We start from the raw sequence: 15931 nt of genomic DNA, 5'->3' as shown, positions 1-15931 counted from the left end.
AAAAGAAAAAAGCCGGAAGTGGCGCTGTGGCTCAAGTGGTAGAGCACTAGCCTTGAGCTGAAGAGCTGAGGGACAGCGCCCAGGCCCAGAGTTCAGTCCCCAAGACCGGACCCAAAAAAAACAAAACAAAACAAGTTTTCCCAGTTTGGAGCTTCAGTTTCATCATCTGTGAACTGGGAGGAAAAAGTCCATCCCATAGGTTGCTATAAAGACTCAGTAAGGGCTGGGAAGGTGGCTCATGGCTTGCTTGCATGCATGAGGCCCTGGATTCGATTCCTCAGCACCACATAAGCAGAAAAAAAAAAAAAGAAAGCTGGAAGTGGCACTGTAGCTCAAGTGGTAGAATGCTAGCCTTGAGCTAAAGAGCTGAAGGGTAGCACCCAGGCCCAGAGTTCAGGCCCCACCACTGGCCAACTAAAAAAAAAAAAGACTCAGTAACATACTTAACATGAAATAACTAAAATGAATGATAGCTGTTACCTCTATAAATGGGAAAACAATCAGTGCCAAGCCTGCTACTGTCAACTGTGACTATTTCAAATGCCTTCCCTTCGAAGGATTAGGAGTGTGTATATGTGTATTGGGTGTGACAGATGGGAGCAGAGAAAATACCAGAGTAATGGTTTAGACTACACTGACATGGAAATGACCATACTGCTGCTACCAATAGAGTTAATTTTTCCAGCTAGATATCACTCCACCTCTAGAAAAGAGGTCTTGATCTCAGTTCTACTAACAGAAAGTCCTGAAAACAGCCACCATATAAACCCCTTAGAGCTAGATCACTTGCCTGTGGCATTGTACCAAAGAAGAGACTTTGGATGGCCCAGTTCTCCTCAGTCTCAGAACCTAGCCTGGACTTCTCTCAGGAACCAAGAGACATTATTCACATTCTGTTCCCCTCCTCCAGACCTTCATTCGGTCCCCGAGGCGCAGCTGTCTTGCTGCTCCCCTCACAGCAGCTGATCCAAAAGCAGCTGAGCAGAGGAGGGTGAAGGGACATGGCCTTTGCTGCTGTTCAGGATAGCCTTCTTCTAGTTGAACAGCTGTCAGGGTGACTTCTAGGTTACAGATTTTCTTCCTTAACTCTGCCCTTTGAAGCCAACCTCCCTAATTCACTCCCTAATTCACAGGCCTACTGTTGTTCTTACTTGAAAAAGAAAACCCATTTCACATACCAACAGAGTATTGTGACAGAGCTAGATATAATGGCATACATCTATAATCACAGCACTCCAAAGTTGAGGAATAAGGAGGTTGAATTTGAGGGTCAGCTTGGATTACATAGCAAACCCTGACAACAAAAAAAGCAAACAAAACCCCACAACTAAAAGTACATTAGCAACCAGGTGCCTTCTGAAAATACACCAAAAAGTCCAAAACTGATATGGCAAGTTCTTCCCTATGTGAGATCATTTTGGGCAGAGCAATGGGAGGCTGGCCTCAGTTTCCTAGGCAGAAGGAAGAACCAGCCCAGGTCTCACAGTAAACACAGACACTCACCCCCCCTACACTGTGCTTCTAGAGTTTCTTGCTGATGCAGACCGCACCACACCACAACTTGTCCTAGGTGACTAATTGTCCTTGTTTATCCAAGACTAAAGAGTTCTTGAAAAGCAGGACTTTCAGGGATGAGTTGGTCAAGCTAGCCTGTGTCCAAATTAGCAAGACGTGGCCTCAGGTCACCAGCCTTCCATCCTGCACTGGAATTGACTGCACATGGTGGCTTGAGATAAACAAGTGCCATCTGACCAGGAAAGGGGCGGGGCGGGGGGGGGTCCAAGCTGCTATTAAACCTCCTGAGTTGCCCTCCACCCTATTTCAGTCACTTTGCTCTATTCTTCCAAAAGTTCTCCATGGGAAAAGAGGCAAAGACAGTTTCTAGGGTTCCTTTCAGATAGCCCACATCCTTCCTAGGATTCTGTTACCATCCCCATGAATGCACAGACTCCCCAGTTTCCTTAGACACTCCAGGTTTTTCTTTGTAATCAAGGTGCTCCTGAGAAAAAAATTTCCCTAGGGTTCAGGAGCCAACTGGAGGCAGACTGTACTTGTCCCTTGTGGGTCAAATGACAAAGTTCTCTTTAAGGGCATTGAAGTCTGCTTCAGGTACCATTGAAATGGCCTCCTCTGGTTCCTGACCTATTTTCCAGTTGTTTTTTTACATAATTGATGGATGCAAGCAAGGAAGAAACCACTTCATCTCCTGACAGTCTAAGTCACATGCAAGGGTGAGTAGGTCAGATGCCTTGAAAACACAACACAGGATCTTGGGCCGTGGGCAGTTCTGTCTATCAGACAAGTTGTGGTCCCACCCACTTCGTTTCAAAAACTGCCCAGGGCTGATTGAAAAGGTAGGTCTTTCCCTACCAGTTTAAAGCTCTTCCTATTGAGTTTCTGCACACACACACACACACAAACACACACACACACACACACACCCTTCAGAAATGGTTCCTTCTTCTGGGGAGATTCACACACACACACACACACACACACACACACACACACACCCTTCAGAAATGGTTCCTTCTTCTGGGGAGATTCTACTTCCTAATTACCCAATCCAAGATTGAGAAGCATCTGTCTGCCCCCACTCCTCCTTAGGACAAAAGGACCTCAAGCAGCTATTTGGGAGAAGACTGAGAAAGACCTGGATTAAGTCAGGCACCATTCTCAGCAATGGATCCAGAGGAGCTTTGTGAAGCTCAACAACAGATATGCTGCTTTCCAGAAGCCAGGCACTGGGTCTGGGCCACCAGAGAATTCCTGCCAGCAATGAAATCAGGGACAGGATGCTATGGTCAACCCATGCCCAGCACAGAGGAACCAGAGGCCCTGGAGTCCAATATCACTGTCTCTGCCTTGGAACTGCCTGCAGGTGGTGCAGCCTGGAGGACAGGCAGGAAAGTTTATCTCAGTCATGCTTTTCAGGGAGACTACCTGAACCATCTCCATGTCACCCTGGCTCCAGAGATCCGGAAAAGCCCAGAAGCCCAGCTGCCTTGTCTTCCAGCTTCTGGGGAGCAGCTCTGCTGCTGAACAGGGCTGGGAGCTGTAATTATCCAGACAGGATAAGAGCTATTTTGGGAAGAAGTCATTCTGCTGCCAAGGCTTTTGACTTCCTAAACTAAAACAAGATGCACAGAAAAAGGGGGTGATGGGGGAGGACAGGGAGGAGCCTACTCAGTTGCACACATCAAATCTTGCACAAAGGGTTATAACACTCCTTCCCAAAGGTATAGGTTTGTATTAAGGGGTGAGCAAGAGGTCAGCTGTTAAGCCTTCTCCCCATAGCTTTGGGAAAGAAGGTATAACCCACAACCCCTATTTACCTCCTGCTGACACTAAGACCCTCCAAGAACATTCATTCAATCTCTATTATTTTGACATTTGACCACAGACTATTGCATATTGTTTAAAAGTTTCCTGCCCTTGTCTTATCTCCCCATCTAGATGGCCAGTTTTGCAAGGTCAAAGAGAGAGAGAGAGAGAGAGAGAGAGAGAGAGAGAGAGGTGAAGCTTCCTCCAATAGTGCCTAGCAGAGTACTAGACATTTGAACAAAAATTATCAATGGAAAGCCAGGGAAGGAACGAAGGAAGGAAGGAAGGAAGGAAGGAAGGAAGGAAGAAGGGAAGGGGAGAACAGAGGGAGGGAGGGAAGGGGGAGGGAAGGAGGGGAGAAAGGGAAGGGAAGGGAGGGAGGGAGGGAGGGAGGAAGGAAGGAAGAAAGGAAGGAAGGAAGGAGGGACTTACTGTTTTGCATGGAGATAATCTCTAAAAGTGGCTACTCCCTCCTACAGCCAAGCTCAGAGCCTGGAGCTGGGTAAGAACTCAGGGCAGAGGGGGTGGACACCTCCCCTTCAGCTGTTCTGTTATCTGAGCTCAGGCTGTTTCCCCCCCACACACACTTATTTGTTTTCCATCTGTAGTCAACTATTCATCATGGGCTGGTTAGCCATGGAGGGAATCCATTAAAGACTATTGTCAGGCCTTGAGTAAGAGAAGATGTTAAGAGAAAGAATGGAAGTAGTAAGAACTTTCATTTTATCAAACATGGGCCAAGAAGAGCCAAAATACTTATGGGAACAATAAATGCACTGTGAAATCAGGACACTGCCAAATTTAGGACACAGAGCTGCCAAGAGCAGAGGCCACCTTATGCTTTTTCAAGTTGAGGATCCAAATAGTGTGTAACCCAGAAATGCAACCCCTTTCTAGAGTGCCCCAGGGAGGAGGAGAGTGAGGGCCCGATCCAAAATGGCTGTTCTGTCCATCACCTCCCAAAGTCCCTATTCTTTTTCTCCAGGGTTGCAACTAGCTCTTATAGCACTTTTGTGCAAATCTCCTTTTGAGGAGATGCACTGCCACAGGCACCCAGCTTGGCAAATGGAACACAGGCATCCTGGTTCAATGAACAACCTGTCCACCCACAGGGTGCCAGATCTATTTCCCTCCATACCCTCTTCCACCAGAGGTTAGGGGTGAGACTCAGATTAGGGAGTGGAGCACAAGAAGGCTGAAAGTAATTTCTCAGGGGCATTCTTACCTCCTCATCTGTCATAGCAGAAAAGTGGAAGCCAGGCATTCCCAGGGAGCAGCAGATGGAATTCAGTGAGTGCCAAAAGGAGGGAAAAAATAAAATGTTACTTAAAGATGCCCAGCAGATATGGGCATAAACTAGCCCAAATCCCTTCCTTGTACAAGTAGCCTAAATAACAACAGCAATTACTGCATGCTCACTATGCTACAAGCAATAGTTTGGATAAACCTCACAATAGTTTTTTTTGGGGGGGTCCGGTTGTGGGGCCTGAACTTTGGGCCTGGGCGCTGTCCCTCAGCTCTTCAGCTCAAGGCTAGCACACTACCACTTGAGCCATAGCACCATTTCCGGCTTTTTTTTCCTGCTTATGTGGTGCTGAGGAATCGAACCCAGGGCCTCATGCATGCAAGGTAAGCGCTCTACCACCTTCCCAGCCCCCCCTCACAATAATCTATAAAGAGGAAGTCATTATTCCCACATAATAGAAAAGAAAACTGAGACTTGGAGAGGTAATCTACCTAAGGCCATAGTTGGCAAATAGTGGACCAGCTATAAGACAATTCCAGAATCCATATTTTATTATACTCCTACTTTATAGAACTTTGTTTTCTTGGAGGGGAGGGGCAACCTTCCCTGTCTTTGCTGTCCATCATTTGGAGGGCTTGTGCTGGTTGGCCCCTTCAAATGGGAAGATTGGGGACTGGACTGTGTTCTCAGGGCTCTCTCCTCCCTAGGAACTTCAGCCAAAGCCTTGGCCTTTGCCATATTCATTGGACTGGAGCTTATCCGGAGCTTCATTACTAACAGCAAGAACTCCCTGCTATCAAGATTCACTCTGTGAGGTATAATCCCCTCCCTTCCACTGCCAAGAGTACAAATGAAGCAGAGGATAAGGTCCTAAGGAAACATTTTTAAATATTCAGGAGTTGACATTAAGACACACTGGTGGCCTCAAGGAGGAAGACTAGACATCCCTGGAGATCTTACCTGAGCAGCAGCTCTTAAAAGTGTCCCAAAGCCGGGCGCCGGTGGCTCATGCCTGTAATCCTAGCTACTCAGGAGGCTGAGATCTGAGGATCACGGTTGAAAGCCAGCCTGGGCAGGAAAGTCCATGAAACTCTTTTTTTTTTTTTTTTTTTTTGTCGGCCATGGGGCTTGAACTCTAGGCCTGGGAGCTGTCCTTCAGCTCTTCAGCTCAAGGCGAGTGCTCTACCACTTGAGCTACAGCGCCACTTCCGGTTTTCTGGTGGTTTATTGGAGATAGCAGTCTCACAGTCTTTCCTGCCCGGGCTGGCTTTGAACCGCGATCCTCAGATCTCAGCCTCCTGAGTAGTTAGGATTACAGGCGTGAGCCACCAGCACCCGGCTCCATGAAACTCTTATCTCCAATAATCCACCAGAAAACCGGAAGTGGCGCTGTAGCTCAAGTGGTAGAGCACTAGCCTTGGGCTGAAGAGCTGAGGGGCAGCACTCAGGCCCAGAGTTCAAGGCCCATGACCGACCAAAAAAAAAAAAAAGATGTGTCCCAAGGTCAAAGGGTTCTGAGAAGCCAGAGAGACACCTGGGAAGATTCTCCAACCTGAATTAATGTGGAGTTAAACTTGGGCCAATCTGTGAAGCAGGTAGCCTGTTTCACACACACACATACACACACACTCACCAAAGTGAAAATGCCTGAGACACTTCCTTCGGTGGCTCTCAGCTTGGTGACTCTTTTGAGATGATGGTGTACTTGCCTTCTCTCCCTGGAACTTCAGGTCCTTACAAAGGGCTTAAGTGCAATTCATAAAAGGGTCTAGGACAGGACTTAGGCTCACCATCAAGTGTTGTCAAATGGCTTTGGAGTGTTTCAACCTCAGGATTTCATTTCTTGAATTTAAAGGTTCCAGTTCTCAGAGGGATGACTTTAATGGTGACATTTTAGGCAAGAGAAGTACCTCTGCTCTTTCAGTTTCAAAACTCTGCTTGTATTCTCCAAAAAGACCACCCCCTTACTTGGCCTCCTATCTTTTAACCCTCCCTCCACAATGGACCCACAAGAAGGAAAGGCACAAACCTTTTAGCCACCAGAGAATTCGATTTTGCATTTCCTCAGAGACATCTGAAAGTAACAGCAAGATTGATTTTTTCTTGTCTATCACCCCCCCCATACTACTTATATCTTGCTTTCTAGCTCTATAATGTCTCCTCTGAGAGGTGCCCTCCATTCTTGATCCCAGAAGCTTCTCCCACGTAGGACCCCAAATCACATGCTTTTATTCCCAACTCCCTCTCTGTACCACTGTTAAGGCCATCTCCCTCCTGGAAGCCGAGGCCCCAGATCATTGGTGTACCATCTATTCTGCTTTGATGCTAGAATATGTGCGTGAGGCCCTTATTCTTTTCAACAGCCCTGATTACCTTTCAACCTGGCCCAATTCTTCATCTCCACTCTCAGAAAGCAAGTTCTAACCCAGCAAACCACTCTACTACCTCACACTGAAGTAACATGTAGCAGCATCTCTTGGAAGACTCAGTGCCTGCTGCTGGTATAAGCACTGTCGTTGATATCATTAGCTTGACACTGGAAACAGAATACCCGAGTCCCAGAATAAAGAAGGGTCTTTTTTGCTACCCCAACATGCTACCTCACTAGTTTGGGGCTATACCTAAACAGGCTGCTTCTACACATACCCAGGAAGAAAGCATTAAACCCTTGAATGAGTTGTTTGCTGGCATGCTTGAGGACATGAGGGACTTCCTTCCATGATAGCCGGCTTGGACACTGCTTCGATGGTGGTGGTGGTGGTGGTGGTGGTGGTGGTGGTGGAGGCAGTGGTAGTGGTGGTGGTGTGCATGGTTTTTCTCTCTGGAACATTAAGTCTTCACAGAAAAGGTTTGAGTCCATTTCATAAAAGGACATTATGGGGTCTAGGGGAGGAGGGGACTTATGCTCAAAATCAGGTGTGCATGGCCGGCTTTGGGGCATTTCAGTTTCACGATTCAGTAAGGCCCACCATGAGCAGTCAGGCCCATACCTAGGTAAGGACCGAGGGGGTAAGGGCCGAGGGGTCAGTTCCAGTTCTGCCTGGATGGAAGGCTTCGAGCAGGGTTCTGGGTATATAGGAGATTTGTGAGGAGCTTCAGACACTCCTCCTCGAGTTGACAAACGGTGAGCCGCCTGCACTGAGTATTCCATTGGGGAGATGGTGACCCTGCGGCCAATCTCACTGTCTCGTTTCAGGGACTTCTCATTGGCCTCCACCTCCGATGGTATTATAACCTTTGTGGGGGGCTTAGCCTCAGTGCATACATAATGCTTTTGGAGAGGCTCCCCCTCTGAACGTACAGGAACTCGATATCCACTAGGTAAGTCTCTAAGAACGGAGAGTTTGAGGGTTGGTGCCAATTTTGTATTTTTGATGGAGGCTTTTGGTTCAGGAAGAACTGGGTTGGTAGGACCCATTTCTGGCTCTAGGGCAGTGGTCCGCCTAAGGACTGCCCGGTGGTCTGCAGGAGCCCTGCTGCCGCCAGTATAGACACTCCTTGGAGATTTGACCTCATTGATATTGGAAATCTTTCGGATGGGATCTGTTTGTACTGCTTCATCCTTTGGATGAGATGAAATCCTACGAGGAACTCTGACCCCTTGGGGGTTCTGGACCTTGGAGGGTGGGTCCTCTTCTTCTAAGTTTTGTAATTGTAAGCTTTCCTTTTCATCTATAAAACTCAAGCGACGGGGGGATTTGGCATCAGGAGATGAGATACGGTGGCCAATATCACGACCTGGCTTGCTGTCGACACTTCGCATTGCTTCCTCTCTGATTGGACTAACATTCCGTTGTGCATTCATGGTTGGGAAAGCTGACATCTTTCGATGAGGAGAGGAATGGCGGGGTGCATCTGTTCTTTGTCGGGTCTCCATCCCCCTCTGGTATGCTGTATATAAGGGAGGCCCTGACTGCATTGACAGAGATCGAAGATAGTCAGATGCTGAGTGGGCAGTGGTGTTATACATAGCTTCTGATCTTCGTTGGGGATTGGGGCTCAGAGAGACAGCAGCATTTTGCTGGCTTGAGGAATTAATGTACCCATGTCCCCGTTGAGTGGCGCTAATAGTCTCAGTCCCTCTATGTGCTGGAACTGCTATCTTGGACCCAGTTCTACTTGACTTGGCTACCTGATAGACTGAACCCTTCTGGGTAGATGCCATATTTTGTTGACTGAATTGTCTTCAGGATCCTAATAAAACCAGACTATTTATCCTCATTTTCTTTTAAAGCTGCTGTTCTTGGGCTCCCACAAAAGTGGCTGTTATTCTGTCTCAAACAGTTCATTGAGCTACCTCTGTCTGATGATGTCATAAAGGAAAGAGCTTTCTATTAAACATCCTGTTGTACAGCCTCAGTTCTTAAAAGAAATTCAAGCAGTGCACCAAAGGAAACTGGACTATCTGGACTCGACACAAGCCTTTGGCCAAATTCTTAAGGAAAAATTTGGGATTTCCTTGTATACAACCCGTTTACAGAGTCTTCCTTACTCTTCCTAAGACCTAGAAATTTTCATGAACTCATCCAGAAGAACCTATGAAGGCAAAGTTGCTCAAGCCAATCACAGTGGTAGCCTCAGATTTAATAAGGTACCTGTATTGTACAAAGTTGCCCCAATCTTGTTTGAAACTTTGCTGTGAACAAGAGACAGCTATAACCTTTTACAGGAAGCCTGAGAAATTTAGGTTTTTTTGTTTGTTTTTTGTCAGTCATGGGGCTTGAACTCTGGGCTTGGACGCTGTCGCGTTCTTCAGCTTGAGATGAGCACTCTACTGCTTGAGTCACAGCACCACTTCTGGCTTTCTAGTAGTTTATTAGAGATAAGAGTCTCACAGACTTTCCTGCCCCGGCTGGCTTTGAATCGTGATCCTCAAATCTCAGCCTCTTGAGTAGCTAGGATTACAGGCATGAGTTACCAGCTCCCAGTTATTTCATTGGTTTTAATGTAAACTCTAGCTAACTCAAATAATACTCTCATATTCTTGGTCTAGGAGCATGGTATATCATAAAAGGGATTTGTTGTATTGGTTTTGATCATAAATGACTAGCTGTTCTTCTTTGACAAGTTGACTTGTGTCTTCATTTTAATCTAGAAACCAGTGCCTAGTACATGGATATGATATAGCACATGTCCTTCTCATAATCCTATCAGCAATTGGTTCTAGTCATTCCATGTGTTTTGAGACTGTCTCCATAAAGTAGCCCAGGCTGTCTTAAACTCACTATTATTCTACCTTAGACTCCCAAATCCTGGGATTACAGGCATGAACCATTACACTTAGCCTTATAGGGGTTTTTCTTTTCGATTTGATGAGTGACTTTCCCGTTTGGATGACCGCTCTGGATAAGAAAGAGATTTTCTACCTTTTACATGACCTTCCTATTCTCTTTCAGACATACAAGTGTGTTAAAAAAAACAAAACTTGGTACTAAACCCAGAGAGTAGATGAGGAGATAGGGATGGGGTTTTAACCTGAAGTTAGCTCATTCCCTTTCCATAATCTTTAAACTTTACTAAGAACACTCAAACTTTGGCTATTAGGAAGGCTTCAGGGTCTTCTGAAGTATGCAAGTATGTTTTTCCACTTTGACCTGGGAGGACCACAAAGCTAGCAAGGGATAATAAAAGCTAATTTTCACTGATGTCAACATTGAAAATTGCACAAAAGCCAGGTGCCGGTAATTCACACCTATTATCCTAGCTACTCAGGAGGCTGTTTAAAGCAAGCCAGTTTTGGCAGAAGTTTAAGAGACTTCATCTTTAGCAAAATGCCAGACTAGAGGCATGGCTCAAGTGGTAGAGCCCCAGCCATGAACAAGAAAGCTGAGAGTATGAGGCCCTGAGTACAAGTTTGAGTACTGACACTGACACACATACACACACACACACACACACACACACACACGTGCGCGCGTAATGGAAAAAGGAAAAAAAAAGATCGGTGTGGGAAAAAAAATTAAGAGTACCAAATAAATATTTAAGAAATGTAAATTAGCCTCACCCTACTCTCTTCACCCTGATCTGAACCCACCTTCCACTCTGCATTCCCATGTTTTGCCATGGTCTATAATCCCCTTGCTCAGTCTCCATTATCTTTTTACTTCCCCACAACTTACTCTGTGACCTTTTGCAGCTCCAGGTCAGGGTTTCCCATGGGGACTCCGTACTGGCTTGCTGGGATGCTCATCCCAAAGTCACAAGACTGAATCCTTCCCATGATTTCAAGCAAAGCTGCTCAAGGTCATTTCTTTAGAGTAGCTTCCTCTGAAAACTGTTAAGCTGCTTCCCCCTCATGCACTTACCATCACTTTGTCTTCGCAGCATTCCTCACTGCTACCACTTATTCGTTGAGTGACTAGTGAAACTTCAGTACAGTAAGGCCTCTGCTTCGTTCTATCATACAGAGCAGTGCCTTGCATATATGAGTCATTCAAAATCGTTTGGGAAGTATGGGATGCGATGGAAGAGGTCATGTGAGATGAGGAAATTGTAGCAATGGTTCAGGTTGAGTTACTAGTGGCTTATATGAAAGCAGTGACAACAGAAATGAAGAGAATAGGAATAAGGAACACATAATTTGGAGATTGAAATAAGAGGGGGGGGGTTCTTAAGGCTTAAACTCAGGGCGTGGGAACTGTCCCTTAGATTTTTTACCAAAGGCTGATGCTCTGTAACTTGAACCACAGCTTCATTTTCAGCTTTTTTGTTGTTGTTGGGTGTGGGACTTGAACTCAGGGTCTGAGCTCTTTTACTCAAGGCAAGTGCTCTACCACTTTGAATACAACTTCACCTCTGGTTTTCTGGTAGTTAATTAGAGATAAGAGTCTCAAGGATGTTCTTGCTTAGGCTGGCTTTCAACTGTGAGGTCCTCAGATCTTAGCTTCCTGAGTAGTAAGAGTTACAGCATGAGCCATTAACACCTGGCAATTTCCAGCTTTTTGTTGGTTAACTAAATACAAGAAGCTCACAGGCTGGGAAGGTGGCTCAGTAGTAGAGTGCTTGCCTTGCATGCATGAGGCCCTACGTTCGATTCCTCAGCACTACATAAGCAGAAAAGGCCGGAAGTGGTGCTGTGGCTCAAGTGGTAGAGCACTAGCCTTGAGCTGGAGCTGAGGGATAAAACCCAGGCCCAGAGTTCAGGCTTCACAACCAACCAAAAAAAAAAAAAAAGAATCTCACAGATTTTCCTTCCCAGGTTGACTTTCAGGTATGATTTTCAGATCTCAGCCATATGATTAGCTGGGATTATAGGCATGAGCCACTGGTGCCCAATAAAAAAAATGTCTTAATGACTGAGGTTTTCTGGTTTTTTGGGGGGTTGGTTGTGGGGCTTGAACCCAGGGCCTGGGCACTGTCCTTAAGTATCTTTGTGCTCAAGGCTAGAACTCTACTACTTGAGCCACAGTGCCACTTTCTGTTTTTGAGTCTCACAGAGACTTTTCTGCTCGGGCTGGCTTTAAACCATGATCCTCAGATATCAGCTCTTGGGTTGCTAGGATTACAGGCCACAGATACTTGGCTAATGATTGAGTTTTTAATATAAAGAGTAAAAAAAATGGAAGTGTCAGGAATGGTTCCTAGGTTTCTGATTTGTATGAATAACTTGACTGTAATAGCACTGAGTGGAAAGGGAATGTTGGAAGGAGAATGAGATTATGACTATGAGTTCTGTATTAGACATTAGATATCTGAGAGATCTAATATATGTGTAGGCTCAGAGGAGAGGCGGGGTCCCAGATTCAGAATACAGTTCTGGGATTGTTAGTATAGATAATAACTACAGCTATGGGAATGAACTAGGAGGGAACAAGACAGAGATGCAGCTGCTAAAGGAAGATCATTGAAAAAGCAGTGATATATAGAAGAAAACCCAGAGAATAACATCAATGAAGCCAAGGAAATAGGCTCAGGAACGATTAGCAATGGGCCCAAAGGACCCCAAACACTGAGTGACCTCACTGACTTGTGACCTAAGGAAGAGTTAGAGAATGGGAAGAACAGAACTCAGATCCTACTAGATTGGGGAGAGAGTAAGAGACAATGTTCTAAAGATAGACTGTTTAGACACTGTTTCAAGAACTGTTAACAGGAGACAGGGTAGCTGGAAAGGTAGGTGGGAGCCAAGATCTAGGAAATAGTTTTTGTTTGTTTGAGACAAGGTCTTGCTCTGCAGTCCAGGCTGGCTGGCTTCCAACTCACAATCCTGCCTCATACTCCAAGGTAATAGGATTACAGATATGACCCACCATACCCAGATAATGGAGGGACTTCTTTTCTTTTTTTTTCAGCACTCGAGTTTAAACATATGACCTTGTACTTCTAAGCCAGCATAGTACCACCAGAACCACTGCCCCCCCAGCCCTTTGTGCTTTATTTTTTGAAAAGAGTCTCAATGAGATCTTTCTATTTATGCTTCCCACATAACTGAGATAACAGATACATGCCACAATGTCCCGACGGGGTCTCCCTAAGCTTTTGCCTGAGCTGGTCTCAAGTTAGATCTTCCTGATCTCATCAGGCTCCCAAATAGCTGAGATTACAAGCACGAGCAACCAGGCCCAGCAGGGAATACTTTATTTTTTGAAAAGCCCTGTGTATTAATACTTATGAAAAGAAGCTATTAAAGAAGAGTTGAGCCAGGCACTGGTGGCTCACACCTGTAATCCTAGCTACTCAGGAAGCTGAGATCTGAGGATCATGGTTCAAAGCCAGCCAGCCAGGGCAGAAAAGTCTGTGAGACTCTTATCTCTAATAAACCACCAGAAAACCAGAAGTGGTGCTGCAGCTCAAGTGGTAAAGCTCTAGCCTTGAGCTGAAGAGCTGAGGGACAGCATCCACACCAATCAACAGAAAAAAAAAAAAAAGAAGAAGAGGAGGAGGAGGAGGAGAAGAGGTGGATGGAGTTGAAGCTACTGAAAAGAGAGGTACTAACCTAAGAAGGAAGACCTTGAGCAGACAGAAGGTGAGATTGGCCTAGGACAGGAAGGAAGATACCTCCCTTCAGGATAATAGGAGGTTAAGTGGAAAGAACACAGGCAGAATAGGTTCATCTCTAGGTCAGAGATTGCTTTATCTATATCTTCTATTTTATACAGATAAGGTCGCCTTCGTTTTGTTGGTGGGTATCTGACTTAATTTCTATGTTATGGCATCTATTTTCTCTATAAAGTTGGAGATGAAGTGCTAATAGGAAGTGAGGGATACAAGTATGAATATCTGATGAGGGTAGAAGCAGCACCCTAAAGCTGTGAGAACTGCCACGTCCAAGAAAAGGATAAATGTGTATAAAATACATGGCACATGACTGTTGCTCTGAAGCCAGTATACAATATCTATCAACATTTAAAATATCTAATATTTCATGGCCATGTCCCAGTGACTCACATCTTTAATTCTAGCTACTCATGGGCATGGAGATTAGTTAGATTAAGATGCAAGACCAGCCTGAGAAAAAAAGTTTACAAAATCCTATTTCAACCAGTGGTGACACATTTCTCCATCTCAGCTACATGGGAAGCTTCAATCAGGATAATCATGGTTCCAGGCCTGCATGGGGACAAAAGTTCACAAGAATCCATCTCAACAAAAAAAAGTATGTCATAGTGGCACATGTCTGCCATCTTAGTTATAATGAGAAGCATGTAAAATAGGAGGATCTTGGTACAGCCAGCTCATGGGGAAAAAAAAGTGAAAAAAAGAGCAAAAAGGGACAGAGATGTGGCTCAAGCAGTAGATGATCTGTCTAACAAATGTGAAACCCTAACTAATAATTCATAGTTACTGGCCATACACTAGTGTCTTTTCTGTAGATGAAGAGTGGGGTGATGTCAGGCCTATGGACTTATAAGGCCCACAAAATTATATAGTCTAACCCTGACAATTCAATGGCTGGTGACACTGGAAAGTCAATAAATCATTGTCAGTACTGGGGCTTGAATTTGGGGCTTAGGCACCATCCACAAGCTTTTGTGTTGAAGGCTAGATTTCTTATCATTTAAGTCATAGCTCCATTTCCTGCTTTTTTGGGGGTGGAGGATGGTTAATTGGAGATAAGAGTCTCATGGATTTTCTACCCATGCTGGTTTCAAATGGGGATTCTCATATTATAGCCCCCTGAATACCTAGGATTATAGGCTAGGAACTTTTTTCATAGTAATATTATCAATATTTGCTAACAACAGAGGTCAAATGACCATAGACGGAAAAATGTTCCTCCACCCCTGCCAGTGTATAGATTACAGTCCTTATCAATAGGAGTTACTGTAAAACCTGTATCCTACAGGAAACATTGGTTTGCCATTGTAATTAGAGGAAAAGTAATAAGACAGGTCATACCAACATAAATCACCACTTCTAACTATAAGGATCTTGGTTTGAATCTAACCTGAGTAGACAAATCCATGAGATTCTTTTTTCTTTTGCCAGTCCTGGGGCTTGAACTCAGGGCCTGAGCACTGTCCCTGATCTTTTGCTCAAAGCTAGCACTCTACCACTTGAGCCACAGGGCCACTTCTGGCTGTTTCTGTTTAGGTGGAACCCAGGGCTTCATGCATGCAAGGCAAGCACTCTACCACTAAGCCACATTCTCAGCCCTCTGTGAGATTCTTATTTCCAATTAATCATCAAAAAGTCAGAACTGGAGGCATAGCTCAAGTAGTAGAACATCAGCCATCAGTGAAAAAGCTGAGAATATGAGGCCCTAAATTCAAGCCCTGATACTACCACATGTATATAAAATTAAGAGTAAGGTTTCTTGAGAGGAAGACCGTGTATCATAAACATTAGTATACAAGGCTGCTTACACATAGTATTGTTTATAACATGCTTTCAGATTGTTTTCCTCTAGTTACAGTAGCAAGCAACTGTTTCCTTTAAGATAGCCAAACATATCTGTACCTTCTCTTTTATCTGTGCAGGGTAATTCCTGGTAGTTAAATTTTTACAAATATAGCCATCCACAACAGGAACTATTCAGCTTTCACAGACACAAGACCCACTAACTCACCAAGACAGAAGAAAAGTCTGACTAAAGAGCTAACATTGCATAGCAAGGGCTGGGAAGGTGGCTCAGTGGTAAAGTGCTTGCCTTGCATGCATGAGGCCCTGGGTTTGATTCCTCAGCACCATATAAGCAAAGAAAGAAAAAAGTCGGAAGTGGCACTGTGGCTCAAGTAGAGCGCTAGCCTTGAGCTGAAGAGCTGAGGGACAGTGCTCAGGCCCTGAGTTCAGGCCCCACGACCGGACCCCCCAAAAAAATATTGCATAGAGCCGGGCGCTGGTGGCTCACGCCTGTAATCCTAGCTACTCAGGAGGCTGAGATCTGAGGATCGCGGTTCAAAGCCAGCCCAGGCAGGACAG

The 15931-nt window shown here is 45.2% G+C and overlaps 1 protein-coding gene across 1 annotated transcript; it reads right to left on the bottom strand.

Moving 5' to 3' along the window:
* Positions 1-6546: 6546 nt before the first annotated feature.
* LOC105983251 (chromosome unknown open reading frame, human C17orf47) lies at positions 6547-8735 on the bottom strand. The gene is made up of 3 exons (XM_013013093.1): positions 7379-8735; positions 7217-7279; positions 6547-6644 (listed from the first exon to the last, which is right to left on the bottom strand). The coding sequence occupies exons 1-3, from the start codon at positions 8733-8735 to the stop codon at positions 6547-6549; spliced, it is 1518 nt and encodes a 505-aa protein (XP_012868547.1).
* Between the last annotated feature and the right edge of the window lie 7196 nt (positions 8736-15931).

The sequence above is a fragment of the Dipodomys ordii genome, unplaced genomic scaffold, assembly GCF_000151885.1.
Source record: "Dipodomys ordii isolate 6190 unplaced genomic scaffold, Dord_2.0 Scaffold19, whole genome shotgun sequence".
NCBI classification, from domain to species: Eukaryota; Metazoa; Chordata; class Mammalia; order Rodentia; family Heteromyidae; genus Dipodomys; species Dipodomys ordii.
The sequence above is the reverse complement of the archived record's forward strand: the minus strand, read 5'-3'. Positions and strand labels throughout refer to the sequence as shown.

Bases quoted from the DNA above. Each gene is read 5' to 3' on its own strand.
- LOC105983251 (XM_013013093.1), bottom strand. From the start codon at position 8,735: ATGGCATCTACCCAGAAGGGTTCAGTCTATCAGGTAGCCAAGTCAAGT. The intron at 7,280-7,378 runs GCACACCACCAC...CATGGAAGGAAG, and splicing joins GTTCCAGAGAGAAAAACCAT to TCCCTCATGTCCTCAAGCAT. The intron at 6,645-7,216 runs GTATGTGTAGAA...TGTTACTTTCAG, and splicing joins GTTTAATGCTTTCTTCCTGG to ATGTCTCTGAGGAAATGCAA.